This window comes from Lagenorhynchus albirostris, chromosome 17, assembly GCF_949774975.1.
Source record: "Lagenorhynchus albirostris chromosome 17, mLagAlb1.1, whole genome shotgun sequence".
NCBI lineage: Eukaryota > Metazoa > Chordata > Mammalia > Artiodactyla > Delphinidae > Lagenorhynchus > Lagenorhynchus albirostris.
The window spans coordinates 8,023,863-8,044,449 of NC_083111.1; the positions used below are offsets into that span (position 1 = coordinate 8,023,863).

General features: G+C 43.8%; 1 protein-coding gene across 1 annotated transcript in view; it reads left to right on the forward strand.

Annotated features, from left to right (window-relative positions):
* Nucleotides 1-2,693: 2,693 nt before the first annotated feature.
* The window catches only part of CLVS1 (clavesin 1), a 131,279-nt gene continuing 113,385 nt past the window's right edge, over nt 2,694-20,587 (forward strand). The window contains exon 1 of the mRNA XM_060128100.1: nt 2,694-3,148. Coding sequence (XP_059984083.1) covers nt 2,694-3,148 — 455 coding nt within the window. The remainder of the gene's footprint in view (nt 3,149-20,587) is intronic.

Below are 20,587 nucleotides of genomic sequence, written 5' to 3' on the forward strand. Positions count from 1 at the left end.
TAAATTATACGATCATCCTGGTCATTGGTTGGTGAGAGCAATCAAAGATAGACTGCAATGGGTGTAGAGATGAATTTTGAAGCGGTGTGGTGAGGCTAATAGAGAGGGAATTTTAAAATCAGATGGATGTCGAACTAGACGGATTTTAAAGATTCTTCCAATCCTGGGACTAGTGCATAGCACTGTTTTCCTTTACTATTCTAAGTCCTTAAGAATCAGTGAGAATCAAGACTCCGTTATACTTCTTATTTTCACACATTACAGAGCTAAGTGCTACTTTCTTACAAATTAGTTTACAAGACCAGCATTTTGTAAATAAAAATTTTTACTATTCTATATTCATTCTTGAAAATGAATACTAGTTACCTGAACTGACCTTCATCTCCTCCATATCACAAAGGCAATATAAAGCAGAAATGTGTGAGGTGATTGTCTCCCTGAAGAAATTACTGCTAGTCCTAAATTAAGTAAAAGAATCATTTTTGTCTTTAAAATTATTTTGTACGATATGGCATTAATAATTAGGTTGGAAGTAAATATTCTGCCTCTTATTGCATATACTGTTTGATCTAGGAAAGCTAGGAAAAAAATGCATGCCTGCAAGTTTTTTTAAACCTAATATGTTCTGATTTTTAGAACTTCTAAGTTAGACCAAACCAATGTCTGAGAGAGCTTAAACACTTATATTAAAGACGCAAATAATATGAGCATTTGTCTGTATACCATTTAGGTAGAAAAATCCAAGGGGATTAAAACACTCAATCATTTAGTGTGATAATCTCTAGTTGCATCCATGTTGCTGCAAATGGCATTATTTCATTGTTTTCTATGGCTGAGTAATATTCCATTGTATATATGTGCCACATCTTCTTTATCCATTCATTTGTCAATGGACATTTAGGTTGTTTCCATGTCTTGGCTATTGTGAATAGTGCTGCTATGAACATAGGGGTGCATGTATCTTTTTGAATTATAGTTTTATCTGGATATATGCCCAGGATTGGGATTGCAAGTCAGAAAGAGAAAGACAAATACCATCTGATATCACTTATATGTGGAATCTAAAATATGACACAAATGAACCTAGCTGTGAAACAAAGAGAATCAGAGACATAGAGAATAAACTGGTGGTTGCCAAGGGGGAGGTGGGTGGGCGAGGGTTGGATTGGGAGTGTGGGATTAGCAGATGCAAACTAGTATATATAGCACGGAAACACAACAAGGTCTTACTGTAGAGCACAGGGAACTATATTCAGTATCCTGTGACACACCATAATGGAAAAGAGTATGAAAAAGACTATGTATGTATGTATGATGGAGTCACTTTGCTGTACAGTAGTAATTACCACTACATTATAATTCAACCATACTTCAATAAAAAATAAATTAAAAATAAATAAATAAATTTATTTCACCAAGGGAAAAACAAAACAAACAAACAAAAAACAATCATTATCATGACTAAAATAATATCTCAGGACAACAGAAAAGTTATACGAAAAAATGACTTTTAAGTCCATATGGATATTGGGTTAGGTAGGGAGATAACCAAGAGTTTCAGGTCCCCTTGCCTTTTGTTTTTAAAAAAATAAATTTATTTATTATTTATTTATATTTTTGGCTGTGTTGGGTCTTTGTGTGGTGCACGGGCTTCTCATTGTTGCGGCTTTTCTTGTTGTGGAGCACAGGCTCTAGGCACACGGGCTTCAGTAGTTGTGGCATGCGGGCCCAGTAGTTGTGGCGCACGGGCTTAGTTGCTCCATGGCATGTGGGATCTTCCCGGGCCAGGGCTCAAACCCGTGTCCCCTGCATTGGCCAGGCGGATTCTTAACCACTGCGCCACCAGGGAAGTCCTCAAGTCCCTTTGTCTTTAGTAGAATAGTAAAACCACTTGTAAATGTCCGCACATGAGACCCTTTCTCACTGCTGTTGAATTTGATGACTGAAGGTCAAGCTTCCAGCCATAAGCCTGTCCTTTCCTCCCTGCTCCAGTCTACTGAGTTTAGTTTTGAGTAATTAGGTACTGTGGGGTGAAAATAGGGTAACTTTTAAAAGTCCCTTTTTATTGTTAAGCTGCAAATGGCTGCCTTTAAAACAGGTGGGGAGGGCGTATTTCTGTGAAAGAAACTGAGAAAAGAAGCTAATGGGAGGCCATAACGTCTCTGGATAGGAGGCCTGTGAATGGCCCCATAAAGCAGGCGGTAACAGAGGAGGATTTTTCTCTCTTCTTGGGTGATTCATAAAAACGCAATCTATTACTAATCTGACCATACGCTATCATGTTACCTAGTCAATGTAACTAAAAACTTCCTAAACGTATTGCAAATACTTGCATATTACACACTGAAGTTGTCAATAATAAAATTAGGCCAAGTATCCTCTTTTAAAGAAAATATACCCTTTATTCTTCTAATCAGATCTGCAGCATAATATACTGCTTTTCTGAGTTCCAGTTAACTTACCCAGACTTTCTTTGTATCATCTCTGTTTGTTTCTCTTGTGTGCATTTGTTTTGCAGTAAGCAATGGCCTCGCTTTTGCTTCTCTTTGGGATGGCCGCCACCACATAGGACCTGGATGTCCTACTGCTTTCCAGGAACAGAAAGAAGACCCTCTATTTGTCTGTTTCAGTGGCAGCTTGGTAGTAAAAAAAAACTGTTGAATGGGCCACAATTTCAGCAGACCATCACGTGAATGGGACCAGTCTCTTTTCTTCCCGAATATCAGAAATTAAGCGCTTGGAAAGGAGATTTGGCCAAGATGACCCATTTACAGGCTGGACTCAGCCCAGAGACTATAGAGAAAGCTCGCCTAGAACTGAATGAAAACCCAGACGTTTTACACCAGGATATTCAGCAAGTCAGGGACATGATCATCACCAGGCCTGACATTGGATTTTTACGCACAGATGATGCCTTCATCCTGAGATTCCTCCGAGCCAGGAAGTTTCACCAAGCAGATGCCTTTAGACTCCTGGCCCAGTACTTCCAGTACCGCCAGCTAAACCTGGACATGTTCAAAAACTTCAAGGCTGATGATCCTGGCATTAAGAGGGCCCTCATCGATGGCTTCCCTGGAGTGCTGGAAAACCGCGATCACTATGGCAGGAAGATTCTTCTGCTGTTTGCAGCCAATTGGGATCAGAGTAGGTAAATGTAGATAGCGTCTTTGTTTTTTCTTTTTCATAAGCATTGTCACTGCATGTTTGGGGCTGTATGCCTTTACAGACAACGGGCTCTTATTTAAAAGTATATATTCTACACGTCCACAAAGAGAATTTTAAGGCCACAGGTCTTTTACTGTCATCAATAGGTGATTACAGATCCACAGCAATGTTTTGGAACAAAAGAATCACAGTTTTAGAATTGTAAGAGACCTCTATTCATCAAAGTGGGTCATTTGTTTTAACGAAATTGAAATCTGGTCTTCTAGGAGAACCATATATTCTGTCTTTAGGGGTCTCATCTTTAACAACAACAACAGAAACGGATTCAGTGGATGGCTTTAAGTCAAGTGTTTTTAACACATGAACTAATTTCTTGGATCCTCTCCATGACTTTAATATCCGACCTTTCTTCTGCGTGCCTTCCCATCCACATGCCTGCCGGCCATCCCTCCCGCAAAGTCCTATAAAGAACCACAAACTCAACACGCCCCAACGGAGTGCAGCATCTTTCCCGCTCTCCCCGCTCTTCCATCCCTCCAGTCTCTCGAGCCAGAAATCTGGGTGTCTTCCTGGACCGCTCCTTTGCCCTTGCTGCTCACATCCAATTAATTGCCAAGTGCTACCCCTTTCTTCTTAAAACCACCTCAAATCTCTTCACTCTCTTTGCCCCCATGGCTACTGCCCTAGTGTAATTTCTCATTATTTTCTCACCTGCATCACTGAGACAGCCTCCTGACTGGAGTCCCTGCCTCTGGTCTAGTCTCCTCCGAGCCATTGCAGTCTTTACCATCATCAGAGTGACCCTTCCAAAATTCCATGACGTCGCTCCTCTCATTAAAATTCTTCAGCGATCTGCAAGGTCTTCCAAGTAAAGCTCTGTATGATCCAACTTCTGCATCTCCTGCTCTTCTTCACCCTCTGCCCTTTTTCATGCTCTCTGGTTGGAAGTGTAAGCCTTGTCTTAAATAGCTGAGGTTTCAACATGCCTCCAAGCCTCTGGACTTGCCCCACCAGCTACTTAAGGGAGGGATCAACCATTTCTTATGCCAAGTCCAACCATCTTGGACATAACCTGCCTACTGACTCACACCTATCTCTATGGTTCTTCGGGAAGGTAGTCTTTACCTACCTTCCATCCCAACCTGTTTCAGTGAGGTGCCTTCCTCTGCTCACATATTTCCGTTAAAGTAGTTACAGTTGGAGTATAAGAACCACTGTTATTTTAGTTAATATTTTTGAAAACATACCACATACTCTGCTAAGCATTTATATGTACATATATTATCTCATTTAATCCACTCAAGAACTTTGCATGATGGGTGTTCCTATGATCCCTGTTTTACATTTGATGACACAATGTCTTGAGAAGTTAAGTAACTCATTCAGTGTCACACAACTAGTGAAATACAGAGTGGGGTTGACTTGAGAGCAAGTTATCTTAACCTAGCTTTACTGTAATTGTGTGTTTGCTTGTGTGTTCTTTCTTATTCCTCCTCCCAAGACTGCAGGTTCCTTAAGAGCAGGAGACTGTGACTTTTTCATGTTTATCTCTTGGGCACATGGTCCAATAGGCAATAAATGTTGAATGCAAAAGAATGCATGAATTAATCTCCAAAACTTCACCTGTGGCTTGAGCTCTCACAGGGGGATCATATTGAAATTATGGTATTTGGGGAAACATACGTTTAACTTTAAAAATATACCAAAGAGCCCCTCCCCCAAATATAATTAAAAGGAATTTCTAGGGCGCCCCTTTAGTGCCTCATATGACTGTTCCTCCTCCTAAAAATGATGATTCGTATGGGAAACCTTAGGGACCACTGGCTGTTTTCTGGCTGATAAACTGGAATAGAGCAATCTAACCCTGAAAAGGTATTTGAATGTTTTTTTCTTTTCTTTCTTTTTTTTTTTTTTATTTATTTGAATGTTTTAACACTATCAGTCTAGAGATTGTTCAGGTCTGCACCTAGGCCTGGGCTGCCGTGCTATGTCTCTGTTCTGTTATTCCATAAGCATTAAGGATGAGCCTCTTGTTACAGTGCTCTACTGATGAGAAAGATTTCCAGGTCTTTACATTCTCGCATATATCATCCACTCAACAAACATGTGACAAGTGTAGACTTTGTGCCAGGGCTTGTGCTAAGGCACAAGGACATGATGAACACGACGAAAATACAAGGTCCCTCCAGCAAACAACCCCTTGGGCCACCCACTGTCCAGTTATGGTGCAAACACATAGACAGCTAACTCCCATCTACCACAGGAGAATTCCTTTTGAGACGTAAACCATCAACACAGGACATGAATCTTAAACTAGAGGGAGCAGCTGTCCTCTTGAAAAGGGCACATGAACATTGTGGATTTCGAAACAGAAAAATGTGATGATTCTGGAGAATGATCATGCTGAGGTCATCTGTGCTTAGTTGAACGTGTTGGAGAACTTGTCTCTGCTAAGACGGAAGATGCACAGAACACCAGTAAGCGATGATTTACACATGAGGAGATAAACCATCAGGAAATATCTTGTTTTGTATTAGTCTTTGGTCTGTATGTACCTCAGAATGTGTTAAGAAGCAAGAAGAAACAAGCCTTTAAGGGAATAATTCAAATCTTTATGATTAAGATAACCTTGAAAGAGTTACTTCACGTCTCTGTTCCTCAGTTTCCTCAGGTGTAAAATAAAAGGCTTGAACTAGGTAATCCCTGAGGTATCTTCTAGCTCTAATGGCTCATGAATGTGAAGCTCATTCAGCCTGATCCTACGGATGGAGAGGGATTTTAAAATTCACTTTATAGGCTCCTGATTCACTAGGTTCTTTGAAGTAATCCTTTCTTCTCTCACACACACATACACAACACACACACACATACACACACACACACACAATCTCTTTCTTCCACCCCTCCTACCCCTCCCAAAGCTGGGTCTACTTGAGGCAGTTTGTTTCAGATTGTAGAATACTATTTGTTCCAAACCACTTTGGCTTTAACAAGAAGGTGAATGACAGGGCTATCTTACTGATAGCCAAAGATGATTAGAAGCAAACAAACCTCAATTTGAACCTGGATACTGTCGTGTGATTTACTGGTTATATGACCTGGGACAAGCAACCTCTTGATGGTTGTTTAATAATGTAGTTGGGAGGACTGAACGAAACAAGGCATTTAAGGTACACAGCGCATTGCTTGGCCCATGGTAAACAATTAATGTTAGCTTCTAGTATTATCACAAACACTATTAAACCTCCCACTACAAATATAACAGAGCACAGATGGTAAATAAGGTAAAAATAGAGACAGGCGTACAATATTTGAGAACAGAAGTGGGCCGACGAGTGTGAGCTGCCCCTTGCCCATCCTCAGCAGTTGTTAGCTTTCTCCCCAGAAGTGTTCCCTGTCACACAGACCTAGCCTAATGGAACCTTGAAGGGCTGAAGAGTTAGCACAGCTTTGCAGAATGATTACTTGACTCTCGTGGGGGAGCCCGAGATGACTGGAAAGTGATTTGAACGCCTTATATAAAAGGTTTACTGAGATTAAAATGGTTATTAATATTTATTAAAACGATGTAAATCTCATTCATCTAGACCCAGACAGCCTGAGTAAGAGCCCAGAACAGTGAGTGATGAGAAGTGCTACCCTCCAGGGGCGTGTGCAGGGCTAGGTGTGCCCACAGAGCACAGGAGCCTCCGAGCACAAGCTGGCCTCCTCAGCCGACTTCTGTCTTTCCTGAGGCTGCCGGGCTGAACCGAAACGAGTTAGATTAAGTCAGCGCCCATCTACTCGTTCATACAGTGCGGCTGGTACCTCCAGCGTCAGCAGAGTGTGCATTTCAGCTCAGCAGCCTGGTGTGTAACGGAGACCTAAGGAAACACTCTTGTTCAATGAGCCTTTTGATCTTTTTCACCTAGATTCATAACAACGTTGGCAAGAATTCCCAACTTGTCCCCTAAGATCTGATAAAAAAGACGTCTATTTCTTGTTTCTTTATGACTTGCATACTTGCACGGGGCCACACAGCCTGATCTGCCCAGGAATGCCCTTCCCACCAAGGGGAAAACATGAGCACAGAAGAACGCGTCTATTTTTTTCTGGATTTTGCTCAGTTAACAAAAGAGCTAAAAGTGGGTCAGGTTATTTTACTTTCTGGAGCCTCAATATTATCAAATGGAAATGGATCTAGTACCTGGCATGTGGAGCTGTTGCAAGGATTAACCCCAAGTACTCTAGCTGATGGTGTCCAAGGGGCAGAATAGGCTAGCGATTAAATGCACAAACTCTGAAGCCAGATGGCCAGCTTCAAATTCCAGCCGCCTCCTAACCAGCTATGTGATCCTGAGCAAGTTGCTTAAATCCTTATTATCCTCAGCTTCTCACCTGTGAAGTGGGGCGGACCATGATCACAGATTAGCTCTAGTCAGTAAACGGCAGCTCTTTCGTAAGAAAAAACCTCAAAGCAGGCAAGTATCTAGGATATCAGGTCACAAGATGTTGTTTCTAAGGGCAGCAGAATTTGATGCCATTACTAACTTGCCTCCTCCTGAAAAGTATAGACAATACAGCTAAGACCCCAAGCCACCATGCTCCAAAGTCCTCCATGGTAGCTCCGCTGTGGCTGGCAGGCTCTAAGAAGTCACCTGGTCTTAGTGTCCCTACCTGTTATGTTTACTGTAGTCTCAGGATATCAGAAAAGCATTGGCGGGGAGCAGTCCAGGTAATACAAGCCCCACAATAGACTCCAATAGTATCTGTTGGTGCCATGTGCAGACCAGCTGGTCCCCAAGTACTTTAATGGGGGACAAAATAATTGGAAATGCATTGTAAATCAAAATATATAAAATTACACTGGACATTCTTTTGTCAGTGTATTGTTTGTTTCCCACAACTGAAAGCTCAAAAATCAGCAGCCAGGGCTTCCCCGGTGGCGCAGTGGTTGAGAGTCCGCCTGCCAATGCAGGGGACGCGGGTTCGTGCCCCGGTCCGGGAAGATCCCACATGCCGCGGAGCGGCTGGGCCCGTGAGCCATGGCTGCTGAGCCTGCGCGTCCGGAGCCTCTGCTCCGCAGCGGGAGAGGCCACAACAGTGAGAGGCCCGTGTACCGCAAGAAAAAAAAAAAAATCAGCAGCCAGGTGGAAAATTAGTTGCAAAGTTGGTTCTTTGAGGAGGCTGAGGCGTTCTAAGGAAGAGCCACGTTAGGGTAATTCAGCAGAGAGAAAAGGCAGCTGATGGACAGCTTGATTACTACCTTCGAGTATACAGAGTTATTATAAGAAGGCAATGAATCCTGTAGGCTCTCTTTCCCCAAGATACAGAACCAGGGACAAAAAATTTGCACTGAAGCACAACCATCTGGATTGAAGATCAGGGAGCCTGAGCCATGGCTTCAGCCCCAGGGCTGGGACAAGGGTGAGGGGTTGGTGCATTTGCTTGGGATGCAAAATTGAAGGGGGCACCGAAACACTTCATTAATCAAAGTAAATAACATTGTCATAAAATATTTTTTAGAATTAAAATTAACGCAAACAAAACTTCCTGACGAACAGAATATCCAAATTTTCAAGAAGGCAGGATAAGAATTATTGAGTTTTCCTTGTGCTTTGCATTCCAATATGGCTCAGCACAGCATTGCTCAGGCCAATCAGATTTCTCCAGGGAAGAGCCTTAAGTTGGTTCCTAGTCAGTTATATTACAGTGTATAATTCTGTACATCCATACTCTATACAGCTGTTAGGACCTTATGGTTCCCAAGCATTTCCATGTACACTTTCTGATGTGATGCTCATAACCATTTGAGGAGTTTCAGTATCACTAAGTTACAAATAACAAAGAAGAGGTTTGGGGAGGAGAGGATACTTCCTAAACACGGAGCATTATGACTCATCAATGGAAAAACTTAGACTCAAGGTTTCCAATCCAAGCTCATTGCAAAGACACTTGCAGCTGACTGCTCAGCTCCTGAGTGATTAGATATTTCAAAATATCCACGGAGCTTCTGAAAGGCTGGAAGCGGATTTCCTGGTGGTAGACAAGGGTGTAGATGAAGACGACCACAGTGGAGAGGATCTAAGACTTAAGAGCAGAGATTCTCAAAGGAAGCACAACTGGCATTTGAAGCTGCTTAGTTCTTAATGTGCAGGACTGTGTCCAGCATTGGGAACGTCTAGCATCCCCTGTCCCAGGTGCCTTCATCACCTGAACGACCACCTTCATATTTCCAAAGCCCTTAGGGGAGCTAGAACCCACTGTGAGAACCCCTGATGGGGCGTGTCTAAAAACGTCCTAAGATCAATGTCAATAACACCCTTTGTTAATTGCCTTTGTGCCAAGTGTTTGATACATATAATTTATAATTCCTACCATAGTCCTGCAAGGATCTATGTTATGTGTGTAGGTAATCTATAAAAGAGATGAAATGCTTCTCTTGTCTGTCTGAATAGAAAGACTATGCCTTCCCATGAAACCCTAGCTATGGTCTCATTCCTACCCAGAACTCAAAGCTTCCAGAGCTTCTTACAATCAAAATCTGAATCACTGGTGTGTTGCTAAGTGGCAAAGCAGCCCTGGGGTCCAAATGCAAGATTCTTCACAGCCTCCTTTCAGCCCCTCTCCTAGCCAAGAAGCCCAGGGTGTCTCGGTGTAAACAAAGCCATTCCTCGAGAGTTCCCAGGGGGCTCAGACAGTGAAGGATGAGCATTGCAAGTTGGGTGCACCGGAAGTTGAGATGAATCTGGAGGCTCAATGGGGAGGGCCCGTCTAGTCCCTAACAAGAGTGGGAAGAAAGGGAGTGGAGAGGGACCCATCACTTCAGTTTGAGCAAATAAGAAGATGGGTGGGGTGCTGAACAATAGACATGCTAGTCTTTTTTTAACTATGTGATCAGTATTTTATTAACTGCAGTAGCATTAGTAACACTTGAAAAATAACAGTATACATAAGAGCTGGGCCTGTAATGTATTCAGGCTGCAGAAAATACTAGGGCCCGTGTGCAGTTTTTTGACTCCTCATGAGATGGTACTTACGAGAATTGGGTCCATAGGTTAGGGACCAGTGATTAAGAGTATGGTTCAATCCCAGCTTTACCACTTGTGAGCTACGTGACTCTGGGTGATGTAGCTCTTTAAGTTTTCGGCTTTCTCAATGGGACCTGGCAGTGACCCTAGCTAAGGTTGCTGTGAGGATCCGAGATAATACAGGCAAAGCACTTGGCGGAGCCTTTTTTTTTTTTTTTTGCGGTACGCGGGCCTCTCACTGCTGTGGCCTCTCCCGTTGCGGAGCACAGGCTCCGGACGCGCAGGCTCAGCGGCCATGGCTCACGGGCCCAGCCGCTCCGCGGCATGTGGGATCTTCCCGGACCGGGGCACGAACCCCCGTCCCCTGCATCGGCAGGCGGACTCTCAACCACTGCGCCACCAGGGAAGCCCTTGGCGTAGTCTTTGACACACCGTTAGCGTTCAGTGTATGGAAACAAGTACTGTTACCACTTTATAGTGTAATTATCTACTGTAAGACTTGCTGTTGTTTAGCGGGATGAATCCAAGGTTCACTCGTTCCTCCATGCACTCCAGAGACGCGCTGAACAGTTAGAGTTGGCCAGCTCTGGGCGAGTTCCTGAAGGTCCAAAGGAGCTCCGCATCCCAGAATGGCATCTCACACAAGCCCCCCGCCCGCCCCCCCAGTCCCTCCAGGTGTGAAACGACAGGAAGATGAATGATACTAGGGTACTTGACCTTCCTGCTGTCACAATTCTGAAAGCAAGGACACTGCCATGTTTACTTTGCAACGAAGAAATCAACCGAGGATCTATCTGCTCTCAGGGAACGGGCGCTTTTCCACTCACACTTTTTTTCTGGACAGGCGTTCAGCTTCTCCTCGTCGCCTCATGCCAGACGTGATGGAGCTAAAGGATATGCTGGCGATCCAGCTCCTTCAGACGTCACCGGCTATTGCTGAGCTGTGGCAGCCTCCAAAGGGCTGGCGTGGCCTGCGTCTCGACAGCACGGTGGTGGGAGATGCGCATTAAGTGGGTTTTCTCTTCTGAGTAAAACCCTGAGCTAGTGGGTGGGATGTAAGTCTTCAGACTATAAATAAGCCACTTGACGGAGGTTCACCTTTAGCTTTTGGAAGAGCATAAAAGAGCTTTTTTTTTTTTTAACAACTTTATTGGAGTATAATTGCTTTACAATGGTGTGTTAGTTTCTGCTTTATAACAAAGTGAATCAGTTATACATATACATATGTCCCCATATCCCTTCCCTCTTGCGTCTCCCTCCCTCCCACCCTCCCTATCCCACCCCTCTAGGTGGTCACAAAGCACCAAGCTGATCTCCCTGTGCTATGCCACGAAACTGAGTTATCTGTAGTGAGGTGGATGGACCTAGAGTCTGTCATACAGAGTGAAGTAAGTCAGAAAGACAAATACCGTATGCTAACACATATATATGGAATCTAAGAAAATAAAAGAGCTTTTTACAAGCAGCGGGGGGTCTACACCTCGTTCAGTTTTACTGTCCTAAGTATAAGAACTTGTGAACGAGGGGCCAGATTTCCAAAATGTCAGTGCTGAATGTTGGGTAGCCAAGGGGGAGGCAAGTCAGGTGGACTTTGTGCTTCTCACCAGGGCCATGAGGCAACCCTCCTCCCCAGTCCCAGGTCCTATCGAGGCAGGTTCAGGAAAAGGTCTAGCTCTCTGTTCTTCCTACAGAAACATTCCCAGCATCGTTCTGGGAGTGATTAGTTTTCCAATTGTTGTGACCTTGGCAATGGGCAAAGTTGAAAGGAGAAGGAGAAGGAGAAGGAGAGTATTACAACCACAAAGTCAGACAGTGTTGAGTGCTTATCTTGCAGCAGGCAGTAATGCTCTTAGGTAGGCACTATTCATATCCTTATTTTGCAGGTGATGAGACTGGGACTCAGAGAGGTTAGGTGACCCATCCAAGGTCACACAGCTGGTAAATGGCTAAAATGAGCTGGATCTCAGACCTAATTCCATAGTTCAAATACCGTTCTGTATAGCTCACCACTAGAACGCATTTGCCAACTTGGGGGCCATTCGATCAGACACTCTGGAGGCCTCTCAGCAAGGTATGAGTGAGCAAGCCTCTCTTGGTCACTCAAGGTCCCAAAGACTTGAAAAGGCTCTCATAGCTTAACAGGGAAATCCTGTTGCCACGTCCTCCAATCTCATAGAAACCTGGCAAATCAAATGTTGAAGATCCTGTCCAATCTCAACCCTAATTATTTGGCCATAATAAGAGTAACAACAAAAACAACTTTGACTTTTTAAAAACCCCAGCCCAACAAAGGAATCTGGATACTGCTTGGAATATGTCACAGAAAGTGGTCCTAGTACGAGTGTGATCTAAGATAGTGATCGAAAACGTCATCTTTGCCCACCTGTTCCTTCCACTAAGATGAGTCAGCTTTCAGTTGGCAAACAGAACCCCAGCTCCACAGCTTACCAGCTCTGTGACCTTGGCGAGATACATAACTCCTCTAACCTTCGGTTTCCTCACTGTCTGGTAATAATCGTGTGTCCTTGGTAGAGCTGTGAGGGTTAAATGAGGTGCTAGGTAGGAAGGGGTCTGACACAGACAGCCATGTCCTTTCTTCCATCATTCAGGTGGTTTTCCCACGTCGATCTAATGTAAAATGCCCAAGATACAATTTCTCATTCGGTTTAAAGACCTTATAAGATGGACCACATCTCTGTTACGTGCTTCTAAAAAGCTGGTGATTGATGTGGAAATGAAGCTAGAAGAGTTTACTCTGCCTCCTCAACCTGCTGGATGAGTGTATGGCTCGCCACGTGGGTTAGTCAAATAGTTCCTCAAATATTTCTTTTAAATCCCCTTCTTCCTCCGTAAGAACTCCTTGTCAGACATTCTTCAGCACTCACACTCTAATTCTGCTTAGTCGGGGGCTCAGCTGCTTCCGGCCCACTGTCAACATCCCCTTCGACTGAGCTCAGGTCCTTGAAAGCCTGCCCGTTAGAAGCGTCTCCCGTGTGCATTGAATGGAAGGCAGAGCAGTGGGGTCTCTGCTCTGAGATAACACAGCAGTGCACGCTCCTGCCTAACTGGGTGGCTGCCCCTCAGGGAGCTGTCAGATGTCACACGGCTCCTGTAACATTGTTACAAAGGCCGGGCAGGTTTGCAGCAGGGGGGGAACCAGGAGAGCAAGCTTTCATTGACAGCCTATCTTTCCAGGCCACCTGCTCCTCGCAAATTCTCACTTACAAACCCAGGAGTTTAAAAGACATGACACTCATTACTTTGTAGATAAGGAAGTCTCCTCTGATGCCTGGAAATTTGAGGGTCTAAGAATAAATTCCTCCTGCCTGGAGCGTGGCCTGGATAAAGCGGCCGACCCAGAGCTTTGCTCACTTACTCGACTTGAAACGCTGCTCCGGGGGGGGGGGGTACAGCCTGGGTCTGCTCTTTAAAAGCCAGCGGTAGTGAAAGAGGGCACGGAGAAAGGGCGTTTTTAATCACGGTGCTGTCTGTGTGCTGCGTTCACTGTGAGGTTTTCTCAAGGGCGTAGCTGACTTCCCGAACGAGTGCATTGCGAGCTATGGGGCCTTTTCTCCTATGATCTGAAGCTCTTCTGGGCAGCTCGCTGCTTTCCCCAGTTCTCAATCAGCCGGGAAGCATCTTTTGATCCCTTTACAAGAAGCACACTGTAGAGCTTCCAAGGAAACCCCCCAGTGCCTGAGCCCGGAACCTCAGTCCTAGCACCAGCGCCCAGCTCTCCTGCCCTTATATGGTTCCTAGATAATCGCTCCTGAACGGTGATATACGGAAGCTTAAATAGCTGCTGGGGATGATTAAATGCCTGCACTTCGCCGAGGCTGTAAATCAAGCTCAGAAGCCATTTACTGTGAGTCCCATAAAGCAGTAGAAGTTATTGCCACTATGCTGAGAAACGCAGCATCAGACAGGAAAATAAAGAGAAGGGAAATTTTGTGGTGAGGGTTTTAGAGTGCTGTGTTGTTTTTTCTTTGCAAGTTCTCCTTTCGTCTCTCATCATCTTCTCTTCTCTTTGCCTCGCTGTCCTCCCCATCTCTAAGGCTCCCTGCTGAGCGTCTCCGAATCTAACTTCAAATCACTCCCGCGAGCAACGCCCAGCGCCTTCCCGGCTAGGAGTGTGCTAATATTAGTAATGCTTCCCAGGCAACGGGATCGCCTGTGCCACGTGGTTAATTTAATCCTCCCAACAATTTATGAAGGAGAATTATTATCTTCATTTTAAATAGAGGGTGTTTAATCTGGACAAAATCACAAGACTGGTTGGTGGTTTGATTCTGAGTATTTCTCTCTCTCCTTCTTCATGATACCCGGTTATGTTTGGGCTCTGCTTCCGGGGATTGTGTCACCTAATCTCTGATTGCTCACAATTTATTACAAATTCCCTGCTCGGGAATCCTTACGGGCTCCCTAACAAAACTGATTCAGTCTCTTTGCCACACATTTTGCCATAGAAAACCTTAAGCATCTGGCATTACTTTCCTTATCCAAAGGACATCTTCCACCTGAGTAAGCCTCCTCTCCCCCTTCCCCCCTCCTCACTCATGGAAGCTCTTTCCCACCTTTGCTTACCTAGTGCCTACTATTTAGTTTTCGTTTCCATGATGAGGTGAGCATGGGCCCTACAGGAGCACAGACAAGAGGCATCTAACCCACTGGGAAGCTGGGGCCTCAGAGACATTTTCCTGAAGCCATTATCTGACTTGAAGGAGAGGGAAGACTGAGCAGGGAGAGGGGAGGAATGTGAGGGGGGCCGTTTGAGGCAAAAAGACCACAGAGTGCAGGGATCCAGGGAAGAGAGAGCTAGCCTTGTTGGAAGAGCCTCAGTTGGTCCCATTAAGCATAGACTATAAGGGCTCACGTGGAGAGAGATGTGGCTCAGGAGGTAAGCAGACGCCAGGAATGAAAGGCCCTGCTTGCCACAAGGAACCTGGGCTTTATGCTTGAGGCCAGATCAAGCCCTACTCCTCTTTCAAAGCTCTTCTCCACACTAAGAAGCTTTGTCCACAGCTGGGGCAGCACTGATCTCTTCCTTTGTTCTTCCCTGAATGCCTGTCACACTCATCTTCTTTGCTGCACACTTCTCCATGCTTCAGGAAGCTTCTGGAGTCAGGAGGCTGTGTCTTTTTCTCCTTGGTATCCACAGGTACAGAGTAGCGCTCCCTCTTGACTGCCGGGGAGAAGTTTGGAACAATGGAAAGTCCAGAGGGGAGAAGCTCTTTGTAGACTCTTCCCAATGACAATATTCTTGTTAAGGGGACCAGAGTTGTGTGCAGTTGAACTTGAGAATGGAGGAGGAAGAGATGAGGATGCTCTGTCTACCGCCTGCCCAGTGATCCTCAGCATGACGTAAGGGGGACAGAGAATGTCCTAGAAGCAGCAGGAGCAGCCAGGACGTGGGACGGGAGTCACTACTGCGGGATCTGTCGTGGCTCCATCCGCTGTGCGATGAGCTCAGGTGCCTATTTCCCCGCCTAATAAGGATGTGGAAGTAGACGACTTGCATGGTTTGCTCTCAATTCTTACATTCTGTATTCCGTGCGTGTCACTGTGCATAAGACCGAGTTGAGAGAAGGTTTCGTGTTATAGCAGCGCCCATTGTTCAGGGTGCTTCCTTCCCTGCAGAGCTCAGGGGGCGGAAACCCGACTCCCCGCCTCATTCTTTGCGAGCGGCGTCTTATTTCTACTCTGGACCCTCCTCAGCCTGACAGGTTTGTGTGGCTGATGTCGCTCGCGCGTTTCCTCATGAGTTTCTGATGAGTTAATCCATCATATAATTTTATAGCACGCATATTGATTAGTAGATCACACCACCACAGCTAGAGTATTTCCGTTTGATATTTGATCTGTGAAACCCCCCAGCATAATACTGCAATGCCTCATTTACCTTACGGCTTCGTAAGGGAAGAGGGTATCCCATCCAGAGACGTTAAATCTTCAGATAGTTGAGGGTTGCTTTTTAGAAGCCAATTTTAAAATGTTATTTTATATAGTTGTGTTTTTTTACAAAAACCACCTTAGAATGCATTATGTACTGCCTACCCTTGTCAAATATAGGGTAATACTTTTTTTAAATGAGGGGCTTCCCTGGTGGCGCAGTGGTTGAGAGTCCGCCTGCCGATGCAGCGGACACGGGTTCGTGCCCCGGTCCGGGAAGATCCCACATGCCGCGGAGCGGCTGGGCCCGTGAGCCATGGCCACTGAGCCTGAGCATCTGGAGCCTGTGCTCCGCAACGGGAGAGGCCACAACAGTGAGAGGCCCGCGTACCACAAAAAAATAAATAAATAAATAAATAAAATGACAAATGTTGACAACAGTAAATATAAGTTACCATGCCCTGGGCTGTGAAATAACTATCGTGATGAGGATTCTTGGAACATATGGGCTTTGTTCCCATGCTACATGGCCCAGACTGCCACGCTATGTGCACGTTCTAATTCTTTTGTTTGTTTTGTTTTGTCTTTAGTACCCCTTTCTTCTCTTAGCTATTAATTGGCTATCGTTAGTGGGCTTGCTTCAAAACCCTTTCTCCTAATTTTCTGTGGATTAGGAAGCCAGAAAACTGAGCGTGTTGAATTGTATGCTTTGGGTGAAGATCTATGGGGAATCCCAAGAAATAATGTAAATGAGCTGCAGCAGTGCGTGAATTTTATGGCATCTCATCTGTACGCTCAGAAATACAGTTCTGCCTAACGCACCAGCAGGCAGGGCACGAAGCACCTTCTGACGCAGATTCTATCTGGAGCTGTGCAAAATGGAAAACCTGGGCAGCTTTTCTTCCAAGGTTTTTCCCATCTTGGATTCACATACTACGCCCCCCTCTGACTTGTGTGTCTTTCTTCTCTATACTATTTGCCCAGCCTAACAGAAAAGGACCTATGTTTTCATTTACACTTGGACTAAACCTGTTTTTACCAAAGTGGTGACTATCCTTTATATTTTTATGTTTAGATTTTTCTAGCTATTAAATGCAAGCTTTTGTCTCTCATCAAGAATATATTGGGCAACATAAAGTAGCTTAGCTCTCTGTTTATCTTTTACTGCACCCTGTGTCTTTCCTGAACACCTACTCTAAGGCAGTGGGGATCCAAAGAGCATTGTCCCTGGGCCCACTCCCTTTGGTCTCCTCACTTGAGCTGCCACCCCCTTCTCATGTGTCATATGACCCTGACCCCACCACCATGACCAAAATATAATTTTTATATTTATAGATTTAAATTTATACTGCTTTGGTCTGTTCACCCAGGGATGGGGACAGGAACACGGACACTGGCAAAGCATCATGAGCTCATAGACACCTTAGCCGGGGAGAAACGTGGGAGATGCCTTCTTCCTTGTTTTCCACAGTGTCTAAGTAATTGCAGCTGCTGGGTAAGTGAGACACATTTACCTGGCTCATTTTACCTGAGGGCAGAGACTTTTGGTCTACATTTGGCCACTGGGAATCTGTAAATCTCCTGAAATTTTAGACCCATGTGCATTTGGTATAGAAGGTACCCAGCTTCCATCCGATTCTCAAGAGGCTCACAGCCAAAAGTTGTTTAAGAACCCCACATTCGATTTACTGGTTTCCCTGTGCATACAGTTCTGCGATGCCCTGGGGAGCAAAGACCCTACTTGGATAGTATTACAGAAGGGCTGCCAGATGGGCCTGTCGCTCTATCCTAAACATGAAGGGCCATGTGACTGTAAGAGGAAGCATTACTGTTACACGTGAAATAGACAAACACCAGGGATCCACCACAGAGCACAGGGAACTATATTCAATATCTTGCAATAACCTACGACGGAATAGGATCTGAAAAAGTTATACACACACACACACACATATATATATATATATATGCATATGTATACATATAACTGGAAAATAAAAGAGTAAGCACTGATGATAATCATGACAATAAAGTATTAGGACATTGGAAATCATCCACAATCCCCCCACTGAGCTATAACCACTTTTTACACTGAGAATTGAAGTATATTTTGCACACATAGACACACACACACACACACACACAATCAGGCTTATACTGGATAGCAGGGTAGCACTATGATATAGAGCTCAAGAGCTGTGGCTGGACTGCCTGAATGTGAGTCAGAGCTCCACCACATACTAGCTGCCTGAGCCTGGACGAATCACTTAAACACTCTGGGTCTCAATTTAATCACCCATAAAATGAGGAGAGTAACAGTATCAACCTTAAAGAGTTGTAATGAGAATGAAAATAGTTCGTACAAATAAAGGCTCAGAAAAATGACTGACCCATACTTAGCACTCAATAAGTGTCAACTATTTTTTGTTGATTTGCTTTTTTCAATTCAGTAAATTTCTTTAATTGAAGTATAGTTAATTTATAATACTATATTGGTTTCGGGTGTACAGCATAGTGATTCAATATTTTTATAGATTATACTCCATTTAAAGTTATTACAAAATAATGGCTATATTTCCCTGTGCTGTACAATGTGTCCTTTTTTGCTTATCTATTTTATACATAGTATTTCGTATCTCTTAATCCCCTACCCCTATCTTGTCCCTCCCGCCTTCCTTCTCCCCACTGGTGACCACTAGTTTATTAATCTGTGTTTTTTTTCAGTTAAAATTATATCATGGTTATTTTATTAGTTTACTAAGCACGTATTAAGCACAAAATTATGAGTGGATAGTTTAAAACTCAATTAATGCTGAGCATTAGGCTATTTTCAATTTTTGACCAGTATAAATAATGGCATAATGAACATCTTTCTATATAAATATTTCTCTACATCTTTGGTTTTCCCCCCTTAGGATAAATTCCAAGAAGTTGAATTAGTGAGCAATGAAAACTCATATGGCTCTTGTACATATATAGTTAAATTGCTTTCCAGAAATAAGGTTCCAGTCTCTATTCCCCCCAGCAGCCTATGAGAGCTCTCCTCTCTCCTTGCTGTACAATGCAACGTGTTGTTATGCATACTGTCATCAAAGCACTGCTTTCTGTTGGTCTGATCAAGTTTTATTGTTTCTTCCTTTTCCCCACTTCCACCCTTTGGGTTTGAAAGTTATCTACTTCTATTATTTTACATGTTATTCTCCAAATTTTAATATGGATGCTTTACCAGCAGATTTTGCTGAAAAGTTCGAGGTCGATCTCTCTATTCTTATCCAGGATAAAGAAAAAAGAAAGCTCTAACTTCTCTCTGAACTTCCCCGTATTTAAAATCACTGCTATCTATTGTTTTAGTCCTACCATGTATTCAAACCCAGAGTTATTGTTATTGTTGTTGTTATCACTTGACAATTAATGCCTGTTCAAATTTTCCAAGGTGTTTTACCAATTTCTTTGCTCATTGTTGAATCTTTTTTTAAAAAATTAATTATTTTTGGCTGCGTTGGGTCTTGGTTGCTGCACGTGGGCTTTCTCTAGTTGCGGCGAGCGGGGGCTATTCTTCGTTGAGGTGCGTGGGCTTCTCATTGTGGTGGCTTCTCTTGTTGTGGAGCACGGGCTCTAGGGCTCGCGGGCTTCAGTAGTTGTGGCACCCAGGCTCAGTAGTTGTGGCTCATGGGCTCTAAAGTGCAGTCTCAGTAGTTGTGGCACACCAGCTTAGTTGCTCCGTGGCATGTGGGATCTTCCTGGACCGGGTCTCGAACTCGTGTCCCCTGCATTAGCAGGCGGATTCTTAACCACTGCACCACCAGGGAAGCCCTCATTGTTGAATCTTGCACATGACTCCTCTTTGTGAATTTATTTCCTTCTTGCTGAAGTGAGTAGCTGTGGCTAGTAAACTCTCTTAGCCACCTCTGTACGTATGAAAATGTAATTTCTTCTTTACTCTTAAATAATATTTTAACTGGGTATATGGATCTAGATTAAATATTGTTTTCCCTAAACACTTTGAAGATATTAATTAATTGCATTTTGGTTGCCTTAAAAAAGTGTATTGTCAATCTGATGTTTCTTCATAGGTATCTGTTTTTTTCTCTCTGGTGTCTGTTTTATGCCAAAACCATACTGTCTTGATTATGATAGCTCTGTAATATTAGTTTGAAACCAGGAAGTGTGATGCCTCCGGTTTTGTTCTTTTCACTTATGATTTCTTTGGCTATTCGGGGTCTTTTGTGGTTCCTTACAAACTGTAGGATTGTTTGTTCTTGTTCTGTGAAAAATGCCATTGGAATTTTGTTAGAGATTGCATTGAATCTGTAGATTGGGTAGTGCTTTGGTAGTGTGGACATTTTAAAAACATTAATCCATGAACAGAATATCTTTCCATTTATTTGCGTCTTCTTCAATTTCTTTCATCTTTTATATTCCAGTGCACAAATATTTCACCTCCTTAGTTAAACTTATTCCTGTGTTTGTTTGTTTTTGCTGCTACTGTAAATGGGATTGTTTTCTTAATTTCTCTTTCTGAT